The 17,586-nt window shown below is 37.4% G+C and overlaps 1 protein-coding gene and 1 pseudogene across 4 annotated transcripts in view; both read right to left on the bottom strand.

Moving 5' to 3' along the window:
* Window positions 1–832: 832 nt before the first annotated feature.
* Window positions 833–1,438, bottom strand: LOC139005724 (small ribosomal subunit protein mS38 pseudogene; annotated as a pseudogene).
* A 1,617-nt stretch (window positions 1,439–3,055) lies between these two features.
* Window positions 3,056–17,586, bottom strand: part of NEDD1 (NEDD1 gamma-tubulin ring complex targeting factor) — a 33,586-nt gene continuing 19,055 nt past the window's right edge. For 2 of the 4 annotated variants that reach the window (XM_070410866.1, XM_070410869.1), the window contains 7 exons: window positions 15,095–15,223; window positions 12,438–12,485; window positions 10,926–11,128; window positions 8,889–9,042; window positions 7,498–7,654; window positions 6,448–6,514; window positions 3,056–4,767 (listed from right to left, as the gene is read on the bottom strand). In XM_070410866.1, the coding sequence (XP_070266967.1) occupies window positions 4,663–4,767; window positions 6,448–6,514; window positions 7,498–7,654; window positions 8,889–9,042; window positions 10,926–11,128; window positions 12,438–12,485; window positions 15,095–15,223 (863 nt within the window). In that variant the 3' untranslated portion in view covers window positions 3,056–4,662. The remainder of the gene's footprint in view (window positions 4,768–6,447; window positions 6,515–7,497; window positions 7,655–8,888; window positions 9,043–10,925; window positions 11,129–12,437; window positions 12,486–15,094; window positions 15,224–17,586) is intronic. The other 2 variants (XM_070410867.1, XM_070410868.1) reach the window with 1 other exon arrangement.

Genomic DNA, 17,586 nt, shown 5'->3' with positions numbered 1-17,586 from the left:
TCCTCTGCGGGGTCCCAGACTGCAAGAGGGCATAGGCCGGGCTGAGGGACCCCCCCCTCCCCCCCCCCCCCCCCGAGTGCACAAATTTTTGTGCACTGGGCCTCTAGTGTCCTAATATTAGCCCAAATTTACATTCTTGAGATAAACCTCACTAGGTCAAATGTATTATGCTTTTTATATGTAGTTGGATTCCAATTGCTAAAATTTTGTTTATAACTTTTGCATGTGTTTATGATAAATATTGGAGTGTAGTTTTGACTTTGGTATCAGTGTAATGCTGGCCTTAAACAATGAGTTGGGAATTATCCCTTTATTTTCTGATAACATTTGTTAAGAATTAAAATATCTGCACATTAAACATTTGAAATAATTCACCAGTGTAACCATTTAGGTTTGGCATTTTGTCAGAATTATCAGTAGAATCTGTAGCGATGTTACTTCTCTCATTCCTGATATTATTTATGTGTTTTTTATTCATCAGTCTGGCTAAAGGTTTGTCAATTTTGTTGATCTAAAAGAACTAGCTTCTAATTTTACTTATTTTCTCAATTGATTTCTATTGCATAATTTCTTCTTCAATCTTTATCCTTTCATTTGTGCACTTTGTGTTTCAATTGCTATTATTTTTCTAGAGTAGGTTGGATGCTAAAGTCACTGACTTGAGTCCTTTCCTTTTCTAATACAGACATTTATTGATATAAATGTCCCTAAAAGTACTTGCTTTAGCTGATTCCTACAATTTTTTTTTTTTTTCCAGGCAGCAGGAGCAGCGGAGCTCGTCAACGTTTATTACAAGAGAACAGCCGCAGCGCTGGGGCAGGGGCGCCCGCACTCACTTGCCCCTGAGGTAGATCTCGGGGGTCTGCCAGCCGGGAGGGGCTTCCTTCAGACCCGCCTTCAGCCAGATGCGCTTCAGGTCTTTCTCGAACCTCACCTGCTTTCGTTTCAGGCGTCCTTCCCGAACCTTCTGCCGCAGAAACCGGGTCCTCTTGACCAGCTTGCGGTACTTATGATGGTTCATCTTCCTCTTCCGTCGGCGGATCTTCAGCACGTTTTTGCACTGAATCTGGGGTGCATCCTGCACCTCTTCACGCCCCTGCTCGGCCCCTCCCCCCACCTGGCCAGGCGGACACTTGTAGGCCTGAGCCTGCGCCGTAGTCCCTGGGACCCCAGCATCCAGTCTGGGCAGCAGGTAGTGGGCGGTCAGCCAGCTCTCCAGGGGACTGATGGACATCTTCCTGGGGATCAGCATCTCCTCAAGCTCCAGCTGGACCCCCTTGCCCAGGAGGACAGCAGCCCTACTCGGGCCTGCTGGTTGCATGCTGTAGCAGGGCCTGCAGGCATAGCTGCCGGGCACCCCTGAGACGGGCCAGGGCCCACGGAGGCCTACCCGGGGCGCGACCCGCAGCAGCTGAGATGTCAGACACGCCAGGAACATGGTCTGTGGGCGGGGGCCCAGGTACTCAGCGGAGCATTCTGCCGCGGTGTGCAGGCACTTCCGGTCCGGTCTTCAGCCTGGGTGCCACCGCCCTGCAGTTCCTACTCTGTCGCCCCCTGGCACGCTTACAGAGCCCGACTCCGCGTAGGCTCAGGCCCCAGTGGCTGATTCCTACAAATTTTGATAATTCTTCATTTGCATTTAGTTCAATATATTTTTAAATTTCTTATTTTTATATTAAAATGATTTGCCTTTATATTTAAAGTGAATTTCTGATTCAGTATATCCTATATATTAAAATGCTAATATGCAAATCGACCAAACGGAATGATCAGTCACTATGATGCGCACTGACCACCAGGGAGCAGACACTCAATGAAGGAGCTGCCCCCCTAGTGGGCAGTGTGCTCCCCAGAAGCCAGGCTCATGGCTGGTGAGCACAGCAGCAGTGGCGGGAGCCTCTCCTGCCTCCATGGCAGCGCTAAGGATGTCCCGCAGGGAATGGGCCTAAGCCGTCAGTCGGACATTCCCCATGGGTTCCTGGACTGCGAGAGGGCGCAAGCTAGGCTGAGGGATGCCCCCCGAGTGCACAAATCTCATGCACTGGGCCTCTAGTAGTTGGATAAAAGAGTCTAATAAGAGCACCTGATAATTTAGACTTATGTAATTATTGATAGTGTTGTTTAAGTTTTCCATCTTACAAGTTATTTTTTGTCCTATTTTTTGTTCCCCTTTTTTCTTTTCCTTCCTTCTTTTGGATTATTCTTATGGTTATATGTTACTATCTTTGTTGGTTTATTAGTTTTAACTGCTTTTCTTCTTGTGATTGCTTTAGGTTTTACATTATACATTTTTATCCTAGACTTTCAAGTAATATTGTCATCAGACATTTTGCTTTACTTATGTGTCAACCATACAATAGCTTAGCATTTTTGCTTTAAATAGTAAATTAGTCTTTAGAGATAAAGTAAGAAAAAAATCCTACATTTGTTCACATATACACAATTTTTGGTGTTCTTCATTCATTTGAATAGAAGATTTCTATCTGGTACCATTTTCCTTCTGACTAAAGGCATTCTTTAACATTTCCTTATGATGAATTCCTTTAGTGTTTATAGTTCTGAAAAAGTTTTAATATTTCATTTTAATTTTTGAAAGATGTTTTTGCTGGGTATAGAATTCTAAGTTGGGTATTTTCTTTTGGTATTTGAAAGAGGTTGCTCCACTATCTCTGACATTATCTTTGTTCCTCTGAGCTTTTGACTTTTGCTGCTTAAGAATTTTCCTTTGTCACTGGTTTTAAGAAATTTGATTATGATGTGCTTTGGTGTTATTTTATTTCTTGTGCTTGAGGTTCATTGAGTTTCTTGGGTCTTACCTGCTTTCCTCTTTCAGGGATCATGGTCCCATTCTGTGTAATGTCCATTATTTGAAAACTATTTCACATATTTTGTCTCTAAAAAATTTTAGATGGGTAAACTCAATCCCTATTATTTCATCTTGGTAAGAGGCAAACATTTAATTTCAGGTTTTCCATATATAAAGATTTTGCTTGTATTTATTTAGCTTTTAAATTCTATGACAAAAAATGTTTCATCTATACACATAAAGTTACTAAAATTGTTTTATTTATCCTCTTCTTTCAATAAACATCAAGTGCATGTACAGAAAAAGACAACAGGAAAAATATTAATGAATTTAAATAAAGCATATAGGCAAAACACACTTTTGTTTTCTAAGTCTGCTTGATAATGGTATATAAGGAAACTTGTTACAAGTCATAATGCTTTCATAATCTGCCAGGAAAAAAGATCACAGTAGCACCCTTTTATGCTTCAATACAAATGTATTCTCTGAGACACAATAGGAAAAAGTAGTATTTCTGTTTTTATTCCTTGAAGTAGTTATTAGTATGTTTATACTTATTAAAAAATATCCTTAAAAATTTCCATTGCTTTGGAAAATCATAAAGTTAGTAAGCTAACTCAATTTCTTTTTTATTTTAGTATTTTCATCTCAAAAGTCAAAATTGGACAGGAGTAACATACAAAAGGTACATAGTTTAAGTCTTTGGGACAAGAGACTACAAGAAGGTAAACAAACCAATAACCTGCCTAATCTTATATGATTAAAACTCCAGATCACAACAGGTAGATGTACACACCCATCTATTGTCAAAGAGGTATAAATCCTTTTGACAATTACCCTTTCTAAATTTGATGGTAAGGTCAATAATATAAAAATGTTAAATACGGCACACAAAGGGTTAGAGAAAGTTAATGATATAAACCACAAAAAGACATCCACACTTCTCATTTGGGAGAAAATGAACTGCAATAATACAGTAATATTTAGTATCTACTATGAAATTTTCACTGATTATCAGTTGAATCATGTTCATTAAAACTTTGTAGTATAATTTTGCTTATTACTAATTCATGAGATAATTAGTAAATATGCAGCTCTGGTCAAATCTTTCAAATCCTTACAAGTTTTCATAGGTAAAGTGAAGTCTGCTAAGTTTGTTAAAAAAATACAAAAAACAAAAACAAAAACAAAAAAACACATCAAAAAACAAAAAACAACAAACCAGAATAGAGAGTTGTTAGAAGTACAATCCAATAACATAAACGCAATAGATAAAAGATAATTTGTGCAATTCAAAATTCCAACAAATTGTCATATCAAATGTAAAAATAATAAATAGTAGTCATACTTGACTTCATTAACAAAATAATTAGTAACCAACCTTGTCTTTTATTAGTTATTTGCTTAGAAACACCAATTGCCATTTTAAAATTACTTTTTCCATAAAAATAGAATGCATATCAAACTCTTTAATCCCAAAAACATCCAAAAAAATTGGAAAGGCAAATGTTAATCAAAAAATATATGTTAAAAAAGGTGATTTTAAAACACCCATAACCTATTTTTTTGCACAATTGTCTTATGAAAAAGGGCACTTAGTGTCTATCTAAAGCTTTCAGAAAAATAAAGATCCTACTGACTTTCCTATAGGCAAATTATACATTGTACAGCTTTTAATATAAAAATATAAATATTTTTGACAGTCAGAGAGAATGAAATAGTGGTTGGTGTAAAATCCCATCACCCTTTTACTTGAAAATTTTTCCCAGAGGCCATAAAAACAACCCTGATTCCATGTAGTTCTGTGTTGCCAAAAACTTCCCAAATTAAAAAACATTAAGGTATTCAGTGTAATTTCAAAAGTGGGCTCGCAGTCTTTTGTTTTCTTCTCGTAGTCTTTCAATTTCAGCCACTAAACCTTCATTTACTGAGTATCTTTCCAATAAAGAGTGCATTTCATTCTAGAAAAGGACAAAAATTCTTTTTTAAATTACTTGGCATGTCACATTTATTTGGCATGTTTTACATACTGTCAGCTATCACTTCTCTCATGTTCAATTAACTAGCTAAATGATATTCCTCAGACTTAACCACTCTTATTTGTTAATGTAAATGAAAGACCACTAGTAAAACTTACATATTTGGGAGGCCTATATCTGCACATGCAAGGAGCTTTTTGCGTACTTATTAAAGAAAAAAAGTTGTAAAAAGTTGCCTTACCTATTAAAGGTTAAAAAGGCTGAAAGGTAACCCACAGAATTAAAGAACATATTTTCAAATCATATATATTTTTAAAAAATATATTTTATTGATTTTTTAACAGAGAGGAAGGGAGAGAGATAGAGAGTTAGAAACATCGATGAGAGAGAAACATCGATCAGCTGCCTCCTGCACATCTCCCACTGGGGATGTGCCCGCAACCCAAGTACATGCCCCTGACCGGAATCGAACCCGGGACCCTTCAGTCCGCAGGCTGACGCTCTATCCACCGAGCCAAACCGGTTTCGGCTCAAATCATATATTTGATAAGGACTTGTATCCAGAACATATAAAGAAGATGGCCAAAGAAGATGGCCAAAATGACCAATAAGCACATGAAAAAATGTACACCATTGTTAGTAATCAGGGAAATGAAAATCAAAACTATAACGAGATATCACCTCATGCCTACTAGGAGAGTTATAACAAAATCAGGTAACAGAAGTATTGGCAAGGATGTGGAGAAACTGGGGCCCTCAGGCATTTTTGGTAGAAATATGAATGGTACAGCCACTTTGGAAAACACTTTGCTCAAAATGTTAAGCATAGAGTTACCATATGATAACTTACATCTTTTGAATTTTCACAAAATTAAAAATACCAACTTTTGTACAATGTAATCAGCTATGTAGTAAACATGGGTTTCTGCAGGAGGACTCGGTGGGGATGTGTGGAGAAGCATGGGACTTGGTTGGAAGTCTGTAAGGAAGGTTCTCTGAAAGGTTGGGGGCCTCTGAGGGGACTTTGCCAAAGGCGGCAGCCCCTGCCTTGACTTTTCCAAACAAGTCCAAGCCCCCAGGTGCTTTGCTGGAATCTCTATGTTTAGTCTTTTAGACCTGTCCTTGTAGAAGCATGTGCTTTCTCAAGGATACTTACCCTGCTGATTGTATCTAGACCAGCGGTTCTCAACCTGTGGGTCACGACCCCTTTGGGAGTCGAATGACCCTTTCACAGGGGTCGCCTAACACCATCAGAAAACACATATATAATTACATATTGTTTTTGTGAATAATCCCTATGCTTTAATTATGTTCAATTTGTAACAATGAAATTGGGGGTCATCACAACATGAGGAACTGTATTAAAGGGTCGCAGCATTAGGAAGGTTGAGAACCACTGATCTAGATGTTAATTTTAGTTCAAGCTGCTGTTACAATAAGAGCCTAAGGAGGCAGGCAATTGGGGTTGTTTTGGTGCCTCTCTTTCACGGGGGAGGGGGAAAAGTGACTAGTTAAAAACTATTTTACTTTTTAAATTTCTAAAACTCCTTCTTTATTTATCATAGGAACTAGATATAAACAAGTAACAACTATATCGCCCTTTAATGGATTTTGCAGATCCACAACTCTACACTCACTTAAAATAACATTTGTCATACATACCAACTGCATGTGAAACTGTTTAATCATCTCCACTTGCAAATTCACAATATCCCTATGACATGCTTCTCTAGGGAAGAATATAAAATACTTGTCAGAATTGTAACAGTTTTACCAACTCTTTATCATTCAAGAAACTACTTAAGCTTTCTCATTTTTCAAATTATTGGATGTTAACAACTTTTACACTAATAAAAATACCAATACACCTAGCACTTATTTACTATGTGTTAGGCACTTTCTTGTACTTTAAATGTAAGAACTTATTTAAGCTTCACCACCAGTTATAATTATTACCTCCTTTTTACTAATAAAGTAACTGAGCCACAGAGTTGTTATAACTTATCCAAAGATATACAGCCAGTAAATAGCAGACCTAAAATATAAACCCAGGCTATCTACTTCCACTATACTATACTACATTCCTTAATATAGAAATTATCAAGACACAGGTTTATATTACAATGAAATACAGATAATATACTAGGTTATGATGTTTTAACTATTATCTATGTTTTAGCCATTAAAAAATACGTCTAGATAAAATAGGAAGGTGTTATTTGGGTGGTTATAACAGTTTATTCAATAAAATGCTATTAATTCATGCTTACAAAAGAATACATGAAAACCATGAAATATAATAATAAAAGAAAACAGTCACCCACCATACAATTTCTAAGCTAGAACAGTACCAAAATCATAGAAACTTCCTGTATGCTCCTCTCTGATTCCATCACTTAACTCTTGGGAGAAGCCCAAGAAAGAAGACAATACTACTCTGGTGAATTTTGCTTAAGCAAAAAAATGCTTTACAAGTACATCTGTATAACATAGAATCTCTCTCTACTGAATAGATTTCAACTTGCTTGCTTTGAGCATTACATAAAGAGTACCATATACTATGTAGTCTTGAGTAGTGTACCTTTAGAAAATAATCCAGTATCACATTTTCAAGATTCACGATCTATATATCTGTAGTTCACTGATTTATACTGATGTGTACATTCTCCTGTCAATTGGCATCGGGTTGTTTACAAGTTTTAAGGTTACTACCTGAAGTCATCCAATGTATCCTGTATCATGTTCTGAATAAAACGGATTTGAACAGATGTCAATGGTGCATTTGGCCGATTATTTCCAATGGTATCAGCTATTTTTTCCGACAGTGAACTGGCAACTCCAGCAGTGACAGAGGATGCTAACTTTGGATCTAAAACAAAACAATGAAGAAAATAATAACAGTCAACTTGGACTAAGAGTCATCAAACATTTCTAAATAAGATTTGGCATGAGAAAACTTGAAAAACTCAAAGAACAGTGTTCCTATAACATTTAGAAAAATGCACTGTTTGGAATACAAATCTTAAACTTTCTATGACATTATTTCTAATAGTCATTTATCTATATATATGAATTGCCACTGACTAATGTAGTAACATATGACAGAAGAACTGATCTTGAAGAATCTCTAAACCTCTTATAAGAGATGAATGTGACAAGCTTCAGCACAAACTAGATAAACCAACAGAGTACATGAGTAAAGTAGTGCTACAGGCAAAGCCCCAGAGTTTAAGCTAATGCAATGTATCCATAGAAACTTTAAGGTAAAACACAGATATCTATATAAAAGAGTTGCTTCTACACAAAGAGTTGTTTTTGTATGGATAACACTGATAGCTGAACCTAATATCCCTTTAAGTGTGGATCAAGTTTTTAGGGTCTGTGGTATTAACTCTACGAATAGGACTTTAATATGGGGGGGAGAAAAAGATACTAATGTAAAATAGTATTGAATGTCAACTGTAATTGACAAATAAAAAAATAACATTAAAAATACAGTTGGGCCGAAACCAGTTTGGCTCAGTGGATAGAGCGTCGGCCTGCGGACTGAAAGGTCCCGGGTTCGATTCCGGTCAAGGGCATGTACTTGGGTTGCAGGCACATCTCCAGTGGGAGATGTGCAGGAGGCAGCTGATCGATGTTTCTCTCGTCGATGTTTCTAACTCTCTCTCTCTCTCCCTTCCTCTCTGTAAAAAATCAATAAAATATATTTTAAAAAAAAATACAGTTGGGATGAACATCTTTGTAAATAAATCTTCATCTTAATTTTTAAAAAGATAATTTTAGGTAATTGACCCATTTTCACAGGGTTCTACACCATATTCCTATCTGTACCACGTTATATCAAGACACCTACAGATGAGATCAAAAATGAAATTCACAGCAAGAGTGTCAAATAAATATGGTTATATGTAATCATTCATGTACATTTTATTGTCTTCTAGTAAGAGGGTTATGCTAGAGAAATGTCATAAATTTTAAACTCCTTGAACATTTAAACTCTTTGAACATTTAAAATTTTGTCTGTGATCACTCCTTTCAAGTTAAATAGTGAGGGTTTCCAACTTAACACTTTCAAACATTAGAAAATTTTATGTACTTACTTGGAGCTGAGGATCCATTGATTGTGGGTTCATATAGTAACCGGGCTTCCTTTTCTTTTTCTGGCTTTTCACATTTCTCAGGACTTCTTGTTTGGTTAGATGATGGAGAGGTATTTAGACTTCCAGTATCAGCACCGGAGATCAACTTTGCAAACTTCACATTTAAAATAAACAATTAATATAAAAATTCTGGCTTTACCCATATCATCCACATAATTTGTACCAACTTTCTTTTATTCAGTGGGTAGGGACAGATAAAGGGAAAATAAAAAGGGATATAGAAAGAGAAAAAAAATGCTAGGACTAGAAGCAAATAAATCAAGTTTACTAATCAAAAACAATCTACACTAATAAAAGAGAAACATGGTAATTAGCATACGACCGCTACCCTTCCCATTGGCTAATCAGCATATCCTTATGCAAATCAACTGCCAACTAAGATGGTGGTTAACCGCCAACAAAGATGGCGGCTAATTTGCATACGCCCAATGATGGGAGGCGAAAGGGGAAGGACTGAAGAATGGTGATCGGCAACCTAGGCGGCAGGCAAGAGCTAGGGGGTGGGCAAAGGCTGCCTTTCCCCATCCCCCAGCCAGTGATCGCCATAGGAAAGCCGGGCAGCAAACCCGACCCGAGGGGCCGGAGTTGCTGGCTGGCCTGCGCGGAGCGATGCCATGGCGATCGGAGGACAGGAGGGCCCGGGTGCAGGCCAGGCGGCAACCTATGACCCCACTGGGGCCGGGGTTGTGGGCTGGCCTGCGCAGAGCGATCCCCATGGCAATCAAAGGGTGGGAGGGCCTGGGCGCACACCCGACTGTGTGGTCTGAGTTTGCTGCTGCCTATAAACCGAGAAAAAGTTGTAAAATGAAGTACTAATCTCTAGGGTTTAGGTCAGACCAAGGAGTAGTGCCACTCAGCCAGAAGCTGGCTCATGGCCAGTGCAGAGGTGGTGGCAGGAGCCTCTCCCACCTCCATGGCAGCACTAAGAATGTCTAACTAACAGTTTAGGCCCGATCCCTTGGGGGCCTAAGCCTTTAGTCGGACATCCCCCAAGGGCTCCCTGGCTACCGAAGGATGTCTGACTGCAAGCTTAAGCCTGATCCCCCGGGGAGTGGGCCTAAGTCAACTGGTGGACATCTCCCAAGGGGTCCTGGACTGCAAATGGGCGCAGGCTGGGCTGAGGGACGCATCCCCCCTCCCCCACCGAGTGCACAAATTTTGTGCACCGGGCCTCTAGTATCAATAATAACATGATAAAGTTCATTTACTAAGCATCAGGCTGTTGAATATAATTTAAAATAGTGATCACAGGCAAAAATAAACAACACCCTAGCACCCGCCCACACACACAAAACACCCCCATCCTCTCGTTTATAACTAGTCAGAAATATTTGAAAAATAAGCCAAAAGACATTTTGTACTTTTTGAATGTTATCTTTACAATATCATCCTAAAAATAAATTTGAAAATAAATGGATATACTGCACAACAGATTCAGCCTTCCTGGTCACTTCCTGGTAATATTTGATCATTTTGAATCCTTTCATAATAAATTAACTTCTATATTGAGTACTGTATTATAGCACCATCAATTTACTCTAAGAATGTAATGTGGGGATAAGGACACATAAAAATAAAAACATAAAATAAAAAAATAAATTACTCTAAGACTTAGGGTAATTGCCTTGACCACCAACTTGGTGCTTTCCGCCACAATGGAAATACTTCTTAAAAAATTCAGGTATAAAATATTACTGCAGACAGCTATATCAAGTTTTTTGTCTTATAAAAAAAAATAGAGTATGACATCTGTTGTGTTGCTATCCTCATCACATCCAGAGATAGATTTCAAGAGTATCCTTTAGTTTTTAACACGTGACACCAAGATTGAAGAGTATTTTTCTACGTAGTGAATGCACAGCACTGTCACTAGTTAGGACAAATGCAATGGCAGCTGCCTGCTTCCTAGTGACGGTCTTCATCATGCTTGCTGGTGAGAAACACACAGTGAGCTCAGTACCACTTTCAGGCAGATACCTGTTTGAAGGAGTCTTTAGATTCCTGTTTTCCCAGATACGTTTTCTTAGGTTCAGCTGTCGGATCACGATGTTCATTTTCTTCTTTCCCGGGAGATCCCATAAAGACATTAAAGGGACTAGAATGCAATACTGAAGTGCCTGAAGCTCCCTGATTTTTTCTTGGAGGAAACACTGAGTTCAATTGTGTTAAAAAGTCAAGGCCTGAAAAAGAGGGAAAAAGCTGTGTTTGCATATGATGTTCTCCAATGTTGGATATTTAACAAAAGCATTTAACATGACAGACAGGCTAATATGATGGAAAGACACGGAATTTGGATTCAGAAATCAGGTTCATTTGTCAGCTCTAGCCCTTATTTGATGCAAAAAAAATCGTAAAACTCCCTGTTACTGCATTCTGATCTGCAAATCTATATATATAAAACCATAAGCAACTGGTCAACTGTTCGACAGGTCGACCATTTGACTGCTCGCTATGACACACACTGACCACCTGGGGCAGATGCTCAACCCAGGAGCTGCCCCCTGGTGGTCAGTGTGCTCCCACAGCAGGAGCACCGCTCAATGAGCTTACCAAGTGGTGGTGGTGGCAGGCACAGCGAGGCTGTGATGAGCAGGAGCGGCGCGGTACCCGGCCTGGGCTTGGGCTCCTCCCCCGCCACCTGCCGCTTCACGTACTAGTATATCCTTTGGGGGATTTCGGATTGCCAGGCGGATCAGGCTGAAACCAGCAGTCCAACATTCCCCAAAGGGTCCCAGATTGCGAGGGGGCGCAGGCTAGGCTGAGGGACCCCACCGGTGCATGAAACCGTGCACCGGGCCTCTAGTATGTGAATAATGATATCTATTTCCCTGAGTGGTGAGGCTTAAAGGAGATATTGTATATGAAAATACTCTGAAAACCGGAAAACACAATGGACATTTTAATCAGTATTTGACAACGGAAGTGTTCATTTGGTTCACACTGTGGTATATGTCTTGGCAGGCAGCCTCTAAGAAAGCCCCTAATGATCCCTGACTTCTGGCATGGATCCATGCCCTCGAGTAATCCCCTCCCTTTGAATGTGGGTTGGACCTAGTAACTTGCTTCTAACAAAGAGAATACCTTCCAAGCTTATGTTACAAACACACTATGGTTTTCCATCTTGGGTGCCCCCTCTCACTCTCCTGCTCACCAGCTCTAAGGAAAGCCAGTTGGCCCGTTGTCAGCTTCCCTGTGGAGAAGCCCACAGGGGAATAAACCGATTAATGTCTTTGCTCACAGACACATGAATGAGCTTGGAAGCAGATCTTTGCCCAGTTAAGTCTGGAGATGACTGCAGCCCTATTGACACCCTGATTAAAGCACCAAGAGACCTAAAGCCAAAGGCACTCAAGCTAAGCCATGCTTAACCCACATTTTATGAGATGATAAATGCTCTTTTAAAACTCAAAATGTTGGGGTAATTTGTTACACAGGAATAGAGAACACAATATCACAATTTTCATTAAAATACTTCTCAATAGTTCTTACCATCTCCTTTGCCTACGGACTCATCACCTCCCTTGTTAACCACAACATCTGTAAGAAAATTAGAAAATCAAATTTAAAAGACAGTAAAAAAGATGCTATAGCAACTTATAATTACTATTCATTCCCCAAAGTGTTCAAGGATAATAAATTTAAGAAGAAAATCTGAGTAAAGTTAAAGCTAGTACTCACATAAACTCCCCTTTTCATTCTTTTAGCTTCACAGCGCAAATATAAAAAGACAATTCTATGATACTAGAAGCCCGGTACACGAAATTCGTGCATGAGTAGGGCCCCTAGGCCTGGCCTGCGATCAGGACTGATCAGGTTTCCCACCTCACCGCCTCCTCCTTCCCTGGCTCCCTCAGCACTCCGCCACCACTGCAGCTGGTCACCTGCAATGTTCTGCGCAGCCCCCTGGTGGTCAGTGCACATCATAGCGAGTGATCGAACTCCCGTTCTCCCGGTTGAACTCCCAAGCAGACACTTTGCATATTAGCTTTTTATATATATCGTTATTCTAATGAAACAGCCAAGTATAATAGGAAAAGCACTGTAGGGAGGGCCAAAGGTCTGTAATTCAGTTCTGCCTATACACTTAATAGCTTTGTGACCTTGGACAAATGTTAATACAATTAAACTTCAGTTTCTTCATCTATATAAAGGGAATAATGCCCTGACCATCTCACAAGATTTTGAGAATCAACTGAAATAACATAAAAACATTTTGCAAGCAATACAATGCTATAAAACACATTAAGTTTTTAAGGTTTTATTAAAATTTATTTCAATGGCAGAAATTTCAATGCTGTAATATTATTCATTTACCAATTACCAACCAAATATTGCTTAACTCCATTTTAATGAATAGAAAAATGGTCAAATTCATCAAAAACTCCAATGGCCAATAAATTGTCATAAATGATTATCATATTAGTAGGACTATTGTGCATCTATATTGTGCAATATATATATATATATTGCACACATGCACCTTTAAAGGTTATTAGTTTTCCCCTAACAAAAGCAGAAGTATTTAAAAGATGAATAAATTGAACCAAAACAGATGAAGCCTTTTACCAGTTGAGTTTCATCCTTGCAAATCTCTTGATAATGAAAGCAGTTCTATATTTAGCATCCATGTTTTCTTCTCATTAATAATACAAAATTCTAATAAATTAAAGGCATATGGCTCATATACTAATAATATCTTTTAAATAGCTAAATTAATTAAAGAGAAATTTCTTTATTTATCTGGAATACCATTAAAGAGGATTTCATTCATAACTCAAAATCCTCCACAAAGCCCCTTCCTACAGTCTTCAACTTAATAGTTAACTCCAGGGGTTCTCAGAAGCCAATGTCCCCAACTGGCACTTACTTCAGAAACCTATTTCAACTCCAGTGCAAGCCACTCTTCCCTCCTTCACCCACATCCTTCCTCTCTTTCCTCTAACTATGCAGTCTGACCTCTCTTTGTCTTGCAAAAAAGGAATCTTTCCCTTTTACATTAGGTGGAAGATAAAGGAGTTTGACCTGGCAACTGAAGTATTTTCAGGCTAGGATAAGGCAGAAGACACTCAGTAATTCTATATAATCATGTATGTATTTGTTGTTTCTGATTATGAAATTAATTGGAGAAAATTAATGCTGGAGGATGGGAACAGCCAGGGAGAGGTCAATGGGGGGAAAAGGTAAACATATAATGCAGACAATTTTGAAGTAAAAAATGAAATTTTATAAGACCATAGGCACATATAACAATTTAAACACCCTGCTATTGTTGGCATTTAAATTCATTCCAGTTTTTCACTATTATACAGTAAACATACAAATCTTTCTAGGCTTTTCAGAATATTGTCTTAGGTAAACTTATAGAAATGGAATTATCAGGCCAAAAAGTATGAGTATTTAAACCTGCCAAAATATTCTCTAGAAATTCACCCATATTGGTAATACTGCTATTAGCAGTGGAACTATCCCATTAAGGTTAATAGAATGAACATTAGTACTAAAAGAACACAGCCAAACAATGGGCTTAGTTCATACAATGTGAACAACAATGATAAATAATATTTCCATTCAACAAGCTGGCAAAGTTTTTGCTTTTTTTTTTAAATGGCAACATCTACTAGCAATGGAAAGTGTGTGTGTGTGTGTGTGTGTGTGTGTGTGTATGTGATAGTTTCATACATAGTGTAAAAGATGAGGCAATATATCACTTAGCCATATTTCTCCATGAAAACATTTAATAAATACCAATTAAATACTAATAATCACAGAAACAAAAGTTTTTTAAGTCAGGAAGATATCTTTTATCTATCAATATCGAAGATTTTACAAAAATTTATTAAAAAGTAAATACAAGTAAAAGATTGCTTATGGATACAAAACTTCCTTTAAGAAACTTTTGCAGAAATTAAAATGTTAACTTTAGAACTATTTGCAAATTTCCCATGTGAAAATTACCAGCATATATTTTGGAATATAGTTACCTAAAATACCATGGCAAAGGAAAAAATACCACCCCAGGGATTGAGAAAATGAGCAAACTGTCATCACAAGAGTTACACTGAAGCTGCTACCCACATCTCTCAGCCAGAATAAAAATGTAAGACTACCAGCAAGAGAACATGATCCTCTGATCTGAACAGACTTACCATCTCTGATAGGTGAGAACATGTCCCCCAGACTACTTGTTCTAGTATCATCAAGACTGGAGAAATCCTGATTTTTCCCACTGTCTGTTTCCTTAGATAAAATATCTGTGTTGATGCTTCGAGACAAACCTTATAGAAATTAGATATAAAAATGTTAGTACACCTAAAGAAATTTATCAGAAGCGAGGTTCTAAAAATATAAAACTGAAAGCAACAAATGAACAAACAAGAAAAACAGGGGCTAAGAGATCAACCAAATGACTTGTAACCCATGGACACAGACAGTAGGGGGGGGTGAGGGCATGTGCTGGAGGATGGGAACAGCCGGGGAGAGGTCAATGGGGGAAAAAGGAGACATATGTAATACTTTAAACAATGAAGAATTTAAATTAAAAAAAAAAAAAAAGAAAAACAAACAAAAACTCATACACACAGATAACAGCATGGTAGTTACCAGATGGAAGGGGGGTGGAATGGGGTATAGGGTAGTGAAGGCTAAAAGGGGTCAAACATATGGTGACAACAGATTTGATTTGGGGTGGTAAACATATAATGCAATACCGAGATGATGTACCATAGAATAGTAAATTTGAAGGAACATATAATTTTATTAAGCAATGCCACCCCAATAAAATTAATTTTAAAATAATTTTTAAAAGAACATATGATTTTGTGAATAAATAAAAAAATTAACGTATTACCCATATTATTGGTAATGTTACAATTGTGAGCTTTGGGGGGGAAAAGCAGAATTTAACAATGATTCATCTAACCATCACTTTCATGGAATGAAGGGCTCCCCCAAAATCAAATAACTTATTTATTCATATACCATCATGCTATTGTAGCCATCTTTAATTTTTTTTTCTAAAATAATATACATATTTGCTTCTGTCTTAAAAGTATTCTGAACATATAACTTAGTTGATTACCTACAAATGATAATCATAAAAAAAGTCTGTAAGGCATATGTAGCACAATGCCTAACAGATAGCAGGATTTAAGTTATGTTAGCTCTCTCCCCAATTTGCAGTGAACAGATATTTTTCCCTCTTCTTTTTCTTCACTAACAAGGGGAGTTTAACATTGCTTTAGGCATTTACGACCTCAAATGACTTCACTGACCTCACAATAACCAGAATCCCAAACTCTTAGAGCAGTGGTTCTCAACCTTCCTAATGCCACGACCCTTTAATACAGTTCCTCATGTTTCATTGTTACAAATTGAACATAATTAAAGCATAGTGATTAATCACAAAAACAATATGTAATTACATATGTGTTTTCCGATGGTCTTAGGCAACCCCTGTGAAAGGGTCGTTCGACCCCCAAAGGAGTTGCGACCCACAGGTTGAGAACCGCTGTTATAGAGTAGTAAAGTAGACAATAAAAAGGCAGAGGGCTGTTTTTCATTCCTTAAATGGCTGTTCCTTCTGAAAATAAGCAGTAGTAACTAGACTGCAGAACTTGTTTTTAATAACTAAGTCAGGACCACTTTAGTAGAAGCAACATGAACTTTTTGTCAAACTTCGAATTTATTTTATAAGAAGCTTAAAATGATAATAGTAATAATGATGATTATGATAACAATATTATTAATCACACCATAATTATTGAGTGCCCACCATGTGCCACGCACTTTTGATACATTTTTCTCTGATTTTCACAATAACCCTAAAAGTTATTATCTGTGGAAGAGAAAAATGAGATTCAGAATGGTTAAGAAAACTGCCCAAAGTCATCCTGGTAAGAAGTGATAGACCTGAGACTTAAACTTAATATACTCTACATGTTTCAGAGGGGGGAAAAATAGACATACGTGTGTGTGTGTGTGTTTGGGAGAAAATTAGGAAGCAAATATGGCAAAATTTATAAAATGGTGAATCTGCTGGACAGCTGAGCTCAGGAGTTCTTTATATATTATTGAAACTTTTCTGTAAGTTTGAAATTATTTCAAAATAAAATTAATGAACAGAATTTCTAACTATGGATGCAAAGCAAAAATTCATTTTGCCAGAAACTTTGCTAATCAGGAAAGAACTGTTAATCAGTGACCCTGCAGACCCAAGTCTTCAATTCCTAATTAATGCTGTCATTGTTAAACATAGCCTCCTTATTAAAAACTAAATGAATACAGACTTCATAAAATTTACAGTAAATGAGAAAAATATTTTGTTTACTTTTTGAAAATTATGCATAAAATTGATAGTAAATTAAAATTTTAAAATAATGGAAATTTTAATATATTTAATTAAACATTTCTGGCAAACATTACTCAAAGTAATTTTCAAAAAGACTTTCTTCTTTTAAGTAGATAGCACTTATTTTTCCACGTAATATGTAATAATTTTTATGGGAGAACAATGTAGTTATTCACAGAAAATTTGTAGTGAATATACCTACAACTTTAAGAAAACTATCCCATATTATGAATGATAACAAATTAACATTGCTTATACTTGGAAATAGTAAACTCTGACTGAAAAGGCACC

The sequence above is a fragment of the Myotis yumanensis genome, unplaced genomic scaffold, assembly GCF_028538775.1.
Source record: "Myotis yumanensis isolate MYYU_CA2020_CCGP unplaced genomic scaffold, mMyoYum1.0.hap1 SCAF_3, whole genome shotgun sequence".
Lineage (NCBI taxonomy): Eukaryota > Metazoa > Chordata > Mammalia > Chiroptera > Vespertilionidae > Myotis > Myotis yumanensis.
The sequence above is the reverse complement of the archived record's forward strand: the minus strand, read 5'-3'. Positions and strand labels throughout refer to the sequence as shown.